The sequence below is a fragment of the Populus euphratica genome, unplaced genomic scaffold (assembly GCF_000495115.2).
Source record: "Populus euphratica unplaced genomic scaffold, PopEup_1.0 scaffold26.1, whole genome shotgun sequence".
Classification (NCBI taxonomy): Eukaryota; Viridiplantae; Streptophyta; class Magnoliopsida; order Malpighiales; family Salicaceae; genus Populus; species Populus euphratica.
Window position 1 is genome coordinate 1,375,425 of NW_011499896.1, and position 16,200 is coordinate 1,391,624.

The 16,200-nt window shown below is 32.2% G+C and overlaps 1 protein-coding gene across 2 annotated transcripts; it reads left to right on the forward strand.

Moving 5' to 3' along the window:
- Positions 1 to 8,556: 8,556 nt before the first annotated feature.
- On the forward strand, positions 8,557 to 15,752 carry LOC105132137 (uncharacterized). Of its 2 annotated transcripts, none has more exons than XM_011035466.1 (11): positions 8,557 to 8,818; positions 9,141 to 9,522; positions 9,637 to 9,773; positions 10,475 to 10,588; positions 10,701 to 10,784; positions 11,574 to 11,753; positions 12,723 to 12,864; positions 13,203 to 13,363; positions 13,454 to 13,571; positions 13,716 to 13,796; positions 14,025 to 15,752. In XM_011035466.1, exons 2-11 carry the CDS (start codon positions 9,214 to 9,216, stop codon positions 15,354 to 15,356), a joined length of 2,658 nt encoding a protein of 885 aa, XP_011033768.1. In that variant the 5' UTR covers positions 8,557 to 8,818; positions 9,141 to 9,213; the 3' UTR covers positions 15,357 to 15,752. The 2 variants fall into 2 exon arrangements, with proteins under 2 accessions (XP_011033768.1, XP_011033767.1); XM_011035465.1 differs by having other exon boundaries at positions 8,558 to 8,818; positions 13,989 to 15,752.
- The last annotated feature ends 448 nt before the right edge of the window (positions 15,753 to 16,200 follow it).

Below are 16,200 nucleotides of genomic sequence, written 5' to 3' on the forward strand. Positions count from 1 at the left end.
AATAGTAAACTTTATGGATTATTTAAATTATAATTTATTTTAATTATAATTTATATTGAGACATATTACTATATATAATATTTTTTTCAAGGTAGAAGTTCTCCTGTCCATTATCCATGTATTAGAGATACAGATAACTTTTTTTATGGCTGATAGATTTTATAATAAAACTAGAGATTTTCACTTATTAGAAAGCTATCAATATTGTTGCCATGTATCAAGTGAAAAGTATACGGTATGTTTTTGAAATTGTGATAGCAATTATGATTTAAAATAATTTTTATTAAAAAATATATTAAAATAATAAATTTATATTTTTAAAAAATTATTTTGAAATTACTATATCAAAACAATTTAAAAACATAAAAATATGATTTTTAATAAAATATTTAATTTAAGTGAATGCAATTTGCACTGCACCTCTAAATATAAATTACGATATCGTAAAGATGCAGAAACAATGTTAGAATTGTTTGTCTTTGTTTTCAAAATTTTGGTTTTTTTTGTTTAAATTCATATTTTTAAATTATTTTGATATGTAATTTTTTTTTTCAAGAATGAAATATTTTCATTAATATGGTCATGACTTTACAAGAAAGGCAAATCCCTTTACACAACTTTACAAGAAAGGCAAACCCACGGCAGCATCAACTGGTCATGGCTGCCAATTGCTACAGATATAGTGAATTCAGGGCTAACTATCTCTATTCTGGCTGAGCAGGGAGGAGAAGAGAGGAGGAAAAAACAACTAGACACAAAATTTAAACTTTAGATAGGCCTGCTCCGCAGGCGCTGTCAGGGCTGAGTTCCATTATGCCAGCAAAAAGAATTAGAAACCACCTCTTTCATGAATCCACACCCAAGAATCTAATCTTTGTCCATCTGTGATATCGGACTCCGTAATGCTCTTGATATTGCAACTCGTGGTAGGCTAGTGGCAAGCAGCAAAACTCCTGAACTTGCGTGCAAAACCGCTGCGATGCTTCTCAGGCCTGCATTTCACTTGAGGAAATTTAGGCACTTCGGATAGGCTAAGGACTTGAATCTGTCTCCTCTTTTTCTCTGTGATCACGAGAAAACAAAAACATTAGAACAGCATACTTGGATCTTAATTACAGTGCAAAAGAGATCGAAGGAAACTTAAATAAGAGAGAGAAAGAAGTCACTAACCTTTTCCAATTTTCTCGTAACTTTCTTGTAGTTTCCTTTTTGCCGAATTAATCCTCAGCTCAAATGAGACTTTGTCATCAACAATTGCAGCTTTTGTTGATGTCTTCTTATTGGACTCAATAGTTTCAGCTTTTGTTGATGTCTTCTTATCGGACTCAATAGTTTCAGCTTTTGTTGATGTCTTCTTATCGGAATCGATATTGTCAGCTCTTGTTTCAGTATTTGTATCTTTAGGAGCGTTGTCCTTGTGCTTATAGACCTGCTCTAAAACCTTCATGTCCTTGCCTTTACCATGCTTTTTCCGCATGATCTGCACCGCATTGAGGTTTCCGGATGATCCTTGAACTCTTTCCGCACCTGATCGATACAAAACAAATCAAGTTAGTTGAAACAAAAACCATGATCAAATATGATCGGATCAAGCACGTAGACAGACAGACAAGTATGAGTCACCTTTATGATCACCCTCAAATCCACTGAAAAACACTTGTTCGGACAGGTCAAAAAAGGAAGCTTCAGCAGCCATGAAATCTTCCTCATCGAAAGGAGGGCAGGCAAGCCCCACATCTTCTTCCACCAAGTCTTTTGTATTCTGATCAGCAACCATTGTAGACACAGTAGGTGAGTTCTTCATGCTTATGTAATAATCTCAGTAGTGCTGCAATGAGAAAATATTAAAGCATGTCAAATACTCATCATATTGCTCTGTTTTGGAAAGAAATCAAAGCTTCCATATATACAACATAGCTACTCATCCAAAAATAGAACTAACATGATATAATTTTTCCTTTATCCAAAACTAGGGCAACTGAACACAACTGAGGAAACCACAATCAAAATTCACTGAACCTAATTCCTAATCCTTAATGTAACCCTAATTATGGCACGTAAATTGTAACTAGAAAAAAAAAAACAGAGAGAGAGAGAGAGGAGTACTTGCTTGAAAACGCAAGACAGAAGAGATAAAGAATAATAGAAGCGGGCATTACTTAAATACATGGTGATCAAGGTAGCTCAGTCATGAGGTCCGAATTCATTAAGGAAAAGGCTTGGATTTCAAATTCTTAAGAAATGGCGGTTTCCGAGTTGGTAAAGGATGTGTTAGTATGGCTCGTCGTCCGTTACGATCTTTATTTCTTCTTATTTTAAAGCAATTGGACCAAGCCTCCCTGGCCCAGGTCAGCTAAGCCCTCGAGTACATGATTCTATGTGTTTTTTTTTAATATTTAGTTATATTATGAAAAATAAATTAAAAAATATTTTTTTATTTTTTTTAATTTATTAAAATAATAAAAAAAATATCAAAAATTAGAAAATTGAATGAGAATAAAATTAAAAAAATATATAATTTTATAAATAATTTCAAATAAAATAAATAATAATAATTAACATTTCATAAATTATTTTAAATAAAATAAGAAACAATTAAAAAAATACGAATCAAATTTGATAGATAAAAAAAATTAATAAAAAAATAATAAGAAAAACACAAATAACAATTATAAAAATAAGGTTCAAAGTTAATATAAAAATTAAATTTTAAAAGATAATATTAAAAATAAATATTAAAAATAAAATATATAAAACAATCAAAAGTTTAAAGATCAAATTTGATATAGTAAATAAATAATATAGTATTTCTAAATTTTTTATGACTTTCAAAAAGTATGTTTTAATTAAATTTTTTAAGAAAATTCTTTTTTAGAAATTAAATTAAATTTTTTTCATCAAAAAATATTTTTTATTAATTAATTTTTTTAATAACAAATAAATATAAAAATTATTTATCAAAAAAAAACACAGTAATCAGCACCTTCAACAAGATTGGGAAAAGGAAGAGCAAAGCTTACAGAATAAGAGGAAGAAAATGAGTGGTTTTGACACGTGGGTTTCTTACGTGCAATTAGAGGAAACATTGTTGACCACGTCATGGTGTTCGTTTTGGCATCCTTTTACTTTTAGGGCGGCATATGCTTGCTGATTCTATCTGGTTAGATATCGGTTTGATTTTCCTCTTTTATTGCTCTCTTCTCCACCTCATCTTGTGTGCTGCCCCCCACATAAATGACAGTTGCACCTTCTTCCTTTTTCCTCAAATTTTGTCTATATTTTTTTAGTTTAAATTTTTTTATTTAAAAAAATAATTTCAAATTAAAAATTATTTTTATTTTTATTTTATCCTCCCTTGATTTCTTTCAAAATTTTCTTATTCATTTGATTATATATGTGTGTACAAAAGTGAAACCAGAAGAAGGCGGGCAAGGCTCGGGCCCCGTGAAATATTTTAAATTTTTGTAGTTTTGGTGTTTAAATATAGAATAATATAATGTATTTTAATTTTAAATAGATAAATTTTCTAATAATAAATTATATTTTTAATTTTAACCCTTTTTTTTTATATAATTTCAGCCTTGCCCCGTGTGTGTATTATTTTAGATGATTTGTATTTTTTTGTGATTCCTACTTTATTTTGTGTCAAGTTAGGTTTTTTCTATTTTTTATTGTCTTTTCTTTAATAAATTTTATAAATTAATTTTTTCATGTTATCATTCAATATTAAATTAGTTAAAAAATAAAATTTTTAGTTAAGATGTGTGTGAGATTTCACTATTTATAATATTGAAAGATTGACTTGAATTTAAAAGTTTTGCTAGTATTCCACATTATTAAATTAAATTTATATTTTTTTATATTATTAAATTAATAAACTTATTAAACATGCTCAACTCAATTACCTAAGTTTTAAATTTTGTTTATTTCTTTAAAAATCATAGCATTGCCCTAACTTTTTTCTTGCCGTATCTAGAAAAATTTGGTTTGCCTTGCAATATTATGCTAACTATTAATATAAATTTACTTAAGTTATTTTTTTGATTTTTTAATGTATTCTTTTCATTCAGTTATTTTTTTTTTTGATTTATTATAATTGAGCTTTCTAACTTATTTTCATATGAGTTTTATGATTTTATCACAATCTTATACTTAAGATGGCGAGTTTCACAAAATAACATGGTAAATCTAAGTTAATAAAATATGTCTTTATTTTATATATATTTAATCATTTAATATGTTGTGATTTAAATATTTTAAAATGTTTTGATGAATACTCGTCAAAGTTTTAACTTTCTAACATTTTTTTTATTTTTCAAGTTAAAAAATGATTGGAAATGTGGGTTATTGCGAGTTAAAAACTATTATATTCTAAATGAAGTACAAAGTTGTATTCAAATAATAGAATTGGAAAAAAATCAAACTTACTGAAGTATAAGTTATTCAAATTATAGGGACTGGACTGTAATAAATGCAAAAATACACTGTAAATGAGCCACGAAACGTGAGTTCACGGGTAATGAAATTTCAAAAGTGAAAAGCTAAGTTGTTTTGGTGTTTTTAATAATTTGTTAAAAAAATAAAACATGTTTATCACTTGACTTGGATCAGGAAGACATATCATACCATATTTATAGAGCGTGTGTAATGTGAATGTGTTTGATACGTGTTTTATTAAGAATTTATTTTTTTTATTTAAATATTTTTTATATTTCTTTTATTGTTTGGATATATTGATGTTATAAATAATTTATAAAAAATAAAAATATGTTATTCTGACGTATTTTTAAGTAGAAAAATTAGGTACGGTATCACCACAAAAAAAATTACCACCAAAAATTTAAAAAGATTTTGAAGAAAAAATCATTGAAATAAAGGAATGATGATGTTGTTAGACTGAAGGTGTAGCGAGGGAAGTTACACACTGTAAGACCCGACTCATTTTTCCCCACAAAATATTGTTTGTGATAACTTAGGCCTAACCTGGCTCCCAAGCAGTGGCAGAGTTAGAGTTTTTTAGATGAGGAGGTAGATTACTAACAAATATTGTATAATTTTTTAATGTGATTTTTCTTTGAACTCGATTGAGTTACATAACTTGAAACTTTAAATGATTCTTCATCCTCGATGAATTTATAATTAAAATACTTGTCTAATGACTTATTAATTTAATTAATAAACTTGTTGGGTTTTTTTTATCATTGTTAGTGTCTATGTAATAATTAACACAGGTACTCAACAAATCTCTATTAAACAAAATTCAATTGAGTACACAATAATTTTAATTTTTTCATGTAAAAATTATAGCAAAATACACATTAATTTATAAAAAATTATTTCAATTCATATTCATATGGATGTATTAACTATGTTGATTAACTTTTACTTGATCATTTATAAACATTTAAATTGTTCATAGACACACGTAAGAAAATTATATGAGCTCACTGAGTCAAATATTTGAAACAAGTTATAATAATATACTTTAGTTTCAAACAAAAGAAAATATCAAAATAGGAAATAGAAAAGTATAGCTCATGAGATTCAAACCCGTACCTTCTCCTGACTCTAGGCATTTCATTAACAATTAATTATAAACAAATATGTGATATGAAATGATAATTAAATATGTATATTATAAATTAAAAGACCTTAATTAAATAATTAATCTATGATTATAGTGATTGATACTTAAAAGTGTATTTTTATCAAGGTTTTATATCATCATTTTGCACTTGAAGTATCAATAACTCCTTAACTGAAACATGTTTTATAATAATATATCTAATAATATAATATATCTTTAATTTATGGTAAATGTTCATTTTAAATGCAGGCCTATCGCATAAATAAAAGGATTGATTGATGAATTTAAGAACTGAAATTGAAAGGATAAAGAGATAGTCAAACTTAAAAAAAAAGATGTTAGTGCAATCCAAACCGGAACACTATTCAGTAATTGGGTCATATCTTGAGCTATAAATCTTATATTTAGGTCTACTTTATATGGATGAAAAAGTAAGATATAGGCCTACAACTTTCATATGGAGCCTAAGATCTAAAAAGGTTATTTTCAAGTCCAAATTATTACAACAACAAAAAAGTTTGAATCTGTCCTCCAGCCTGAGGATTGTTTATTATTTTGGTCATATTTGGAGTTCTAGAAGTTAAAATGAGCTGAATGTTTTACACAGGAAAACTGAGATAATTTTCTACAACTTTCACGTTTTCAAGTTGCTCCAATTTTGACGTTATCAATGACGTTTTGGGCAGATAAAAGAATATAAGGATTGTCACCAAGTCAAGAGTTGATCACCCACTCATTAATTAGTCATCAGATCAATAGTTCCCAATTTTGGTCTATAAAAGGAGACATTTGCCATGCATTTAGGCATTTTAGTTTCCAGATCAAGATCATACTCTTGCTTTCTCTCTTTGTATTTTTTGTAATGTTTGTGCTTTACTTTTATTAATATCAAGTTTATGCCTTTCATTTCATTTTATTTACTTAGTTAACTCTTATCTTATTTATGCTCTTATTTTATTTATTTACTTTTATTTCTTTTATTATGTTTAGTTAAGTTTACTATGTCAAGGTGAAAGGGTTACACTAATGGTGTAAGAATAAGTATAGTGTAAACTTAATATGGACTTTAATGTTTGATACTAACTGTTTTATATTTGTTATATTGTTCACTCTTTAATACCATGCTTGTTAAATAACTAATCTTGATTTATATTGTATAACACTTGGTACAATAAATGCTTGGCACTTTTATAGTTCATACTGTATGGTATAACCGACACCTAAGTTATGAAAGGAACTTGATTTGTTGTTAACATAAGTTATAATCATGAATGCTTGACAAAATTTACAAGTACTAGCATTAATTGAATAAGATGACTAATATAATCATGTTAACAATCTATAATTTGATTGAAACCTTCTTTGTGTGTGGTTTCCAATTGAATAATAAGAGTTTATACTATACCTGTCTGACATACTATTAGTGGATCATTTAAACTTGACATTTGTTACTATCATTGTTTAATTCTTGTACCAATATTCTATCTCCAAATTCTCGTCATCTTCTCCTTCTTCTCTTTTTTTTTTTTATTATTATTACCACCACTGCTACCACCACCACCACCACCACCACTACTATTATTATAGTTGTTGTTGTTATTGTTATTATTGTTGTTTATAATTTGTACAATTAACCTCCCTATGGTTCGACCCCTGTCTTATCAAGTTATTTATTACTTCGGCATTTCTATATTTGGAAGAAGACATCAACCTTCTAGTCGTGCCATATAGTAAATTAAGAGATCTCAGTTGAATAATTTCAATAATTTACTCTACCAATACAAGAGATGTCAAGTATAATGATTTTGTATAGACATTAATTTATTCATCTACAGTAAAAAAAACATTTAATTGATTACACCAATAAACTCAAACATTTATTGTGAACATATTTGAACACATTCATATTAAAACCTTTAAATTATCATAAATCTTATTTTTTTATATAAATAATTAAAAAACAAAACTAAAATTAGATAATAAAATAAATAAAAAACATAATTTTTTTTTACCTAGAGTACAAAGCACAATTTTTTTTTTTGTTTATTTGGATTTAACGAGAAATTTGTATAAAAAAGAGAGGTAGGCAACATTGGCTTGAAAAGAAAAAAAAAGGGGGGGCTCTCTTTTAGTTAGTAAAAGAAAAGGGAAGGAAAGAGAAAATTTTAGATAAATAAACTGGAAATATATATTATATATTATATTAAAATACATTTTAATAATATTTTTTCACTTTCCTTTTTCTATCAAACCCCACAAAACTATTATATTAATATCATAATATAAAAAATATTTTTTAAAAATAAGAGGATAATTTTTTTTTTATCTATAAATAACACTTTTATATCTTGTGATTTTATTCTTAGTAGTGTACAGGTTTCAAAACATATCCTACAATATTAAGTATCAATAGTTTTAATATGCCTTGATTTTAAACAATATTCTCTCAACACAGGATGTTATATATATATATTTTGCTTGTATTTATAATTTTTTAAAGTAGATTATGTTAAGAAAAAAAAATTCCTTTTTTACCATAAATTTTATGAATGAAACTGAGATTAAGGCTAATCCTTGTTAACAAGAAATAATTTAGGTGGAAGATGCCTCCCCATCTTCTTCTTTTTAATTATCAAAAATTAAATTAAACTTATGGATGAAACCTGATAAAACAGAAGGGTTACATTACCGTAAAAAATATACTCCAAGCCACTAAAATCAGGAATTTTAAAGACCAGTGACTGAAGTTGACAGAAAGTTAACGAGCCATCTCTTTATTTTCGTAAACAATACGGATTCCGGAACCCGAGGCGGGGCGCGATGGGCTCAGCCTAAGAGGAGCCATGGATAAGCGAAGCCGAGCCCCAAGCGCGCGAATGAAGGGTTGAATGTCCAACCTCCTAGCACCCTGTTCAACCAACCGTTCATAGTGCGAGGCTACACAAAACCGCACGGACACCACTCGTCTAATCTCTCTCTGTCGCTCTCTCGTATTCTTGTGGCGTCCCTCGCTCTCGTAAAAACCTAGCCAATCAAGGAGGAGGAGGATAACACTGGAAAAATAAAAATAAAAATAGAAGACCTCTCTCTCTCTCTCCTTCTCTATTTATCGCTTTGATTATCTCTCCGTTTCTATCTTTTACTCTCTCGTCGCTCCCTTGCTTTGCTTGCGCGTTTAACACACCAAGCAGCCTTCACTCTCAATTTAAGTGGTGCTCGTTTCTATTCAAGGTATTTTTTCCGTTCAATTATTTAGGGTTTTTCCTATTTCCAATTCGAAAGACCTATCTTTTAATTTTTTTATCTCAGTTTTTACATGTCTGGCTTTTCGATTTCTGCACCACGGGTTGCATTGTTCGACGAGGGTGATTTATTTTAATTTCGGATTCTTTATCTATAAAATGTTGTGTTGAATTCAAAAATTGAATTTCTATATTCTATATACTATTTTTCCAATTATCAATGCATTATAGAACTTTGAACTTGTTTATTAATTGACTGTTTAACTAATATTCGAAGTAATTTTGTTTTTTGCCTGTGGATAATTACACAGGTACACTAAAAACATGTTGCTTTAATCTTCCACCGAGGATAGGATTGATTGTTGACATCTTGGGCTGTGGTGAATGGCGGCTGATCAACGAAGAAAACGGCTTAATGGTGCCAGCCTTGCTGGTTGTAGTTCCCGGGACCCGTACAGAATGAAAAAGAATAAATCGAAGAATGGCTTGAATGCAAAATCTCTTATTTCTCTTGAGTGGGATGGCAACAGAAAGAAGGTTATTGCCAAAAAGGAGCAAATTGGCATTAGTCAGAGAGATTTAATGCCATTTGTTGATTCTGTTCTCCACTATCATAATCCTTTGGCAGATGTTTTTGCTGTTCCTCCAGAGATTTTTGAGCTGCAGAATTTAGCAGAGGTCCTTTCCTACGAGGTGACTATAACTTGTGATCATTGTTTGTAATTATTCATGTGCATATTTTTTCCTTGCTTGCATATATATATATATATATTAATGCCTAATGCCTCTATGTGGAACCTTATGCAGACTTGGCAAAATCATTTATCGGAAGATGAGAGAAACTTTCTTAAGCAGTTTCTACCAACAGGACTAGGCACGGAAGAGGTTGTGGAAGCATTGCTTGCTGGGGACAACTTTCATTTTGGAAATCCGTTGCTTAGATGGTAAGTATTGGTATTTGATACCAGTTTTTTTATTTTTATTTTTTTATAGGGGGGTGGGGATCAACCACGACCTTCTTTGGAGCTCTTTGGAGATATGGCAATACAGATGCACTCATGAATTTTGATTTTTTCCTGTGTTCTCTGGTCAAGGTTTTATGTAGGGATCCTCTGTTTTCTCTTCCATTATCTAATAAGCTATTTCCATGTGGTATTGAAGGTTTTCTTTCCCTCCTTTCCCACAATGTCTTCTGATCTCATCTTGTTTGGGCTTGAGCATATATATATATATATAAGAAACAAAATTCATACTTGTGCTTTTTGGCCGTAGAGAATTTTCTTTCCTGTTACTTGCTGACTTTTTAGAGAAATACTGTCATGTTCTGAATTTTTAACACTAAAGAAAGCTGCTTGACAGTGGCAACATGGAGTGGTTTAAATCTTTTGTATTGTGGCATCAAGTTTGTTGATTCTCGGTGCTTTATCTTTCTTCTATATTATATATGGGTTTTCATATCTTATAACTGCCTTGCATGTTCTTGATTTCTGGCATGACACTGATATGTTTGGGTTTCCTAGTATCAGAAAATTTAAAATAAAAAACTAGGAACTCTATTGTGGTTTCTCCTGAAGCTGTACACTATGAACATAAGATCTTGTTTCAAAGTTTGATTAGACTATTTATGTGGAAAATGTTGTTGCAGGGGTGCTTCACTTTGCTCTGGTAATCTTCACCCTGATGTGGTTCTTTGTCAGGAACAGCATCTAAAGGCTGATAAAAAGGCATTCTACTCCAAGTTACAAGATTATCACATTGAGTAAGGCATACTTCTCTGATTTTGTTTCATTATTTAACTTAGCCGTTTAGGCGATGTGTGTTCCCTATGTTAACAATGTTTGCTTAATTTATTGGTTTTCTGCTTGTGGCAGCATGATAACATATTTGCAGAAGTTGAAGGACACGTGGGAAAGCAGCAAGGATCCTGAAAAGGAAATTTTGCAGAAGATATGGAGGTTTGTACCTGCTGCTTGCTGTACCTTGTATATAAAGTCTCTGTATTATGCGCAAGCAAAGCAAAACATTGTACTGGCAGAGCTATCTTCCTCAGCTGTTTTGCCTTTATCATGCTTAACCACTCATTCCTAGACTCTACAAAATGTCATGCTCAATAGTGTAGTAATGGGAAAGAAGATTTTGATCCCATCGTGTGCGTTACGGTAAAAAAAAAAAAAAAACCCTGAGAGCTGTACAGTTGTGGAATGTCATGTAAGCTGGTGGAAACTTGAACTAGTTTTCCTACTGGATTTGCGAAGCTGGTTAATTATCAGTGGGGGATTTCTGTTGTGTAAAATGGTAAATGTTTCAATTCACCTGATTATAACTAGTTGTTTGACTTTGCTGTATCTAATGACACCAAACTCCCTTATTTGTTTTCTTGTGAACTATTTGAACACCTTATCCATTCTTTAATAAATGGAAATTTGAGGAGGATTTAAATTATGCATAATTTTTCATTCATGCTTCCCTAATTACACTTGCATGCGCCATACTTTTTGATTACTTGACTGTGTTCCTTCTTTTCACTATTGAAATACATATTTTCATACGATTATTGCTTCATTACTTTGTTTGGAATGGTTCGGAGATAACTTTTAAGGTTTTAAATCATCAAATTATGCATTTGATTTTTGAAGAGTTTATATTGCAGTTTCTTCTTATCATAGTCTTTTGTCAAGTTAATGAGGCTCTTGGACTTCTTCGTATGATATTCATGTTCACATTTGGACATTATTTTTTTTAAGGAGGTCAAGAAGTGATGCAGATAAAAGAATTTCCCCTTGCGATATCGAGTCTGAATTTCATGGCACCGGGGAGAATGAGTCGGCGACATCTGGATCCTGCTCCTTGGTTGCAGAGGAGAAAACATCTAGCAGCGATACCCAGAACTCTCCTGTAACAAAGAGTGGAGAGGTTCAGAAAAGGTAATTAAGCTTTCCTCAACTGGTCTTCCTTGCCATGCATTTGATTGTTATTTCTTGAAGTTTTCCAAGGTTTAATTAAGTGAGGTTTTTTCATTTTCTAAACCAACACTTCTTCTATCCATGAAATACAATCTAAAAAGTTATTCATATTTCTATCATTACAGGTCCCTGCTTGTAAAGGTTCAATACCTCTATTGTTGTGCTCATCAATCTTTGAAAGATAAACATTGTGAAGATTCAAGTATAAAAAAAGGATAAAAATATCTCTGTTATTTTTAGATATCTTGCTTTACAGAGCTTCTGAAAATTTGAAAGGATAACCAAAATCTGAACTCTGTTTGAGGATCACTACTAGATTCCTATATCACTCTCCCCCAGAACAATATCAATTAGCTGATTTGGTTTGAGACACATCTCTTTTGATTTACTATCTTCTGATAACCTTGCTAAAGAAGCCCACTTATCCTCCTGAGGTGACGCCTCTACAGGCTCATGTTGGAACCCTGTTTTGATTATCATGATCGTTGCTAACATTAGCTTCATTATATTCTTTCATGGAGGGTGGAGACCTAAAAGCCTTCCATACTCTTATTCTCGTGCGTTTGTTCTCCCGATAAAATTCATAGTATCCACCCCCTTCAACAACACCATCCTTCAAGATAAGTAAATAATATATTGAGATGCCTGTAGCTCCTGTATTTGCTTTTGGAAAGTGCTGGTTGGTTTGATGCAGACATTCTGGGCTTAATATCTTTTTCTTAATGCTATTCTGATCTTTATGATTTATTTCTCCCTTTTTGGTGCAATGCTGTTGCTATCTTTAGCAGGTCGCAATTTGCAGTGGCCTTGCCTCTTTTCCAAAAAATAATTACATAATGGGCAGGAGATCTTTTAGATCTTATGTTGCACCATTTGTGTTGCAGTCCTGCTCAATTGTGTAAGAATCTCACTAGTTGCCTTTGGTGTCAGGATTTGTGAGAAAGGCTCCATGAAGGAGAAACTGAGAAAGTCGTTGCTTGCTTCAGATGATGCCAGACCTGGAAAAGGAGACAAGCTACACAAGCGCAATATCCACCGTAGTGACGGTGCAAAATATATGTCATACTTAAAGGTTGGCGTCTTTGTTATTTCTTAGTTTATATGAAGTACTTTAGTATTTATTCTTTACCTTAATGGCAGGATTCATCCATCATAAAATTCTCCTGTTTGTCAAGTTTTACGTGTCTACACTTTTTACCTTGCATGCTTAGGTGACCACCACAATCAATGTTTACCTAAAGTAGTAACCAAGTCAAGTGATAATAATCTCTCTCTCTTGCATATAAAAATAAGGCTAGAAATTTGCAAAATGTTGGAAATGTGGAAAATACATGTGATTCTTCTCCTCATCTTGTTTTGAACTTTTCTCTCTTTTTAAGGATTTTGCTGATGACCTGCATTTGATATCAGATAAGCAAGAAGCAGCACCAACTTGTTAAGATCATGAAGCAGTCTGGTAAAAGCATTCAATCTAAGTCTCTTAACTGTGTGTTAGGTGACCTTGATACTTTGCATGTACAACCATATGAAGAATTCGTGAAAGAGGAACAAAAGAAGTTGCAGGAGCATTGGTTAGTTGTACATTGTTGGACTACACTATCTTTTTACAGGCACAAAAATATTTGATTTCTTCTCTCAAAATGTGATTTTGTTTTATGTAGGATGCAATTGGCAAACAAAGATCTTCCTGTAGCATATGCAATTTGGAGAGAGAGACAGTTTCAGAGACAGGAGATAACCAAATCTTTGGAGGAAGAGATATTAAAATATCCAGTGGAGGTCTGATATTCTGGCCTTGTGTATTTTTTCTTTTCGTGGGCTTGTATCATTTTGTTGCATGTCCAGGGCAGCAGAATTTGTATGACAGTGAAATCCTAGAAATCTTCCCTGTTCTATATTTAACTTGTTTGGTTCCTGAACCAGCATCTGGAGAAAGATGGTCATGAGACTCTGCTTCGGGATCAGAGCGATCAATGTGCAGACCAACATGACACCAACACGGAGGTTTAATTCTCTGTCCTCATATCAACCCCCCCCCCCTGCCCTTTTTTTTTTTTTTTTGCTCATCACTCAATTATACAGCTAATATCATCTGCTTACCATCAGAACCTGTTTAACCCAATTCTCATTGTTGAATGATGGTGAATTCTTCCATACTTGATTCTAAGTTTGGCTTTTTTGTCATTGTTTTTTCAGGATAAGCAGGAACAGGACCATGAAATTGTGTTTCAGGATCAGCAGGAACAGAACCATGAAATTGTGCTTCAGGATCAGCATGATCATGGATCAAGAAACGAAGAATCCAGCATTTCTGATTATGGAGATTCTGGTTCAGGCTCCCAGCAGAATCAGTCCCCGCATCATCTTTCCTCCCTCTCTGTTAGCCATGATCTTAATCCCATAGATATGAATATGGAAAATAATCATGTCCATTTGAACTCTAATTCAGATGAAGCTTCTCCACATTTATCTGAGTACTCAGGGACCATGCACATCGGAGACGCTTCCATTGATCAGGGAGTTCCTTTCTCTTCTGGTGGAGATGTCTGGTCAGCAGTTAGCATACCCAACTCATATTATGATTCCACTGCAAATCATGAATACACATCTACTGGTAGATTGTCACTGCCACATCAAGTTAATGAAGAACAATGCTCCCAGTTGATTGATTTGGAATCTGAAGTGCATGAAGAGGAAACCGGAAAAGATTTATTGCACAGACAATCTGATGATGGTTCTTTCAGTTCTTACCCAAACCATGATCGTAGTGGGTTGCTTCAATCTTTGTTCAAAGGTCAGGTAACTTTACCCTACCATAATGAACAAAAGCCAACCGGGTTAGATTTTCAATCACCAAATGATGTTATAATGGAAGATGGTCAGTATACAGGGCATATCCAGGGGCAGCTTCAGTCCTCGCTGTCACTTGAACAGAGACAGAAGAATCACATTGAGGAGTACATGCAACAAAATATATCAGAGGACATTTATTCTGAGGGAGGAGGATTCTTGATTCCAAGACAAGGACATGCTCCACTAGTCAATCTGCAAGAATGGAATGTTAATCCTGTTCGCATGCCAGCACGGCTCCAATCCCATCCAAATGATGATGGTTTGTTAACCCAGAACTGGTTCTCTGGGGAGCATCAAGTTCGCGGGGACTGGAATGGTGCAGGTGGTGTTAGTGTCTCAAACCAGAGCATTGGAAGTAATGCAGATCAAAGCCTATTTAGTGTTCTATCCCAGTGTAACCAACTGCATATGGCAAGGCCCATTAACCAGTTACATTCAGGTAGCCCCACCAACCAGCGTCCAAATGGTACCATAGATTCAGTGGGCTCTGCTGAGCAGTTTGTGTTGCCGAGGGCCTATGGTATGGTGAGCGGGGTTACCCCCAGGGTCAGTAATGCTTTACCACAACCAGCTCATCCACTCGATTACTTTAGCGGGCGTGACACTGCTAGTTCCCTGATGCCTGATGATATGGGATGGATGGCTTTGCCACAGAATTCTGTTTTACACGATCCAATGGGGAAGCCATACTTGAGGTCGTGGAATCGATGAATACCCTTCCCCCCTCATTTTTGGTAGGTGAAGTACAAGGTTATGATCACGAGAAGAAATGCCTTCATAGGAAATCGTGACTTGTTATCTATTATAGGGAATTTTGAACTTATTGCAAGGTTTGCAGAAGTGTAGAAGCTTGTGACAAATTCTGAGATAGGTTTTTGTACATACTTTATACGAGAGCCAATTCAAGCACCATGTAAATATCCAGATGTTAGATAGGCAGGTGAGAGCAAGGGCAAGGAAGGATCGAAAAAGATTCTGATATCTTCTATCTGGTAGGTAAGTTACACTGCATTTTTTGTTTCCAGTCGCATTTTTTTTCTTTGTTGACCGAGAAACATCTTTCAATAAATTTGAAGGCTGGAGGCTCTCACATCTTTGTTTTTGATTCACCGGTTGGTTCTTTCATTGATTGCACACTCAATTCTACTTTCAAGAGTTTTTCAAAGTCCATGCTGTAGTCTTAAGTAGCTCAGTAGAAAAATAACATGGTTTCAACAAAAAATGATTTGTTTTGTTTTGACGAAGCATCCCCCTTTTGTTTTTAATTTACAAAGTTCCAACATTTTATTTATTATCAATAAATACTCTTTTCATTGAATTGATTTTATCTTACTTAAATTGCTGTGATTTTTTTTCCCTCTCAAAATAATTTTAATCCTATATTTTATGTTAAACTGTTTTAATTTTACACCAAAAATATAACTTCATTTATTTGTAGAGTTTGCATAGAAATAGAGCATTTATTCGTATAGAGTTTGATTTATTTTTTAAATTTAAAATAGACAAAGCTATGTTCCCGTTTTTGTCCTACCATACTATTTTGAAAAAAAAAAAA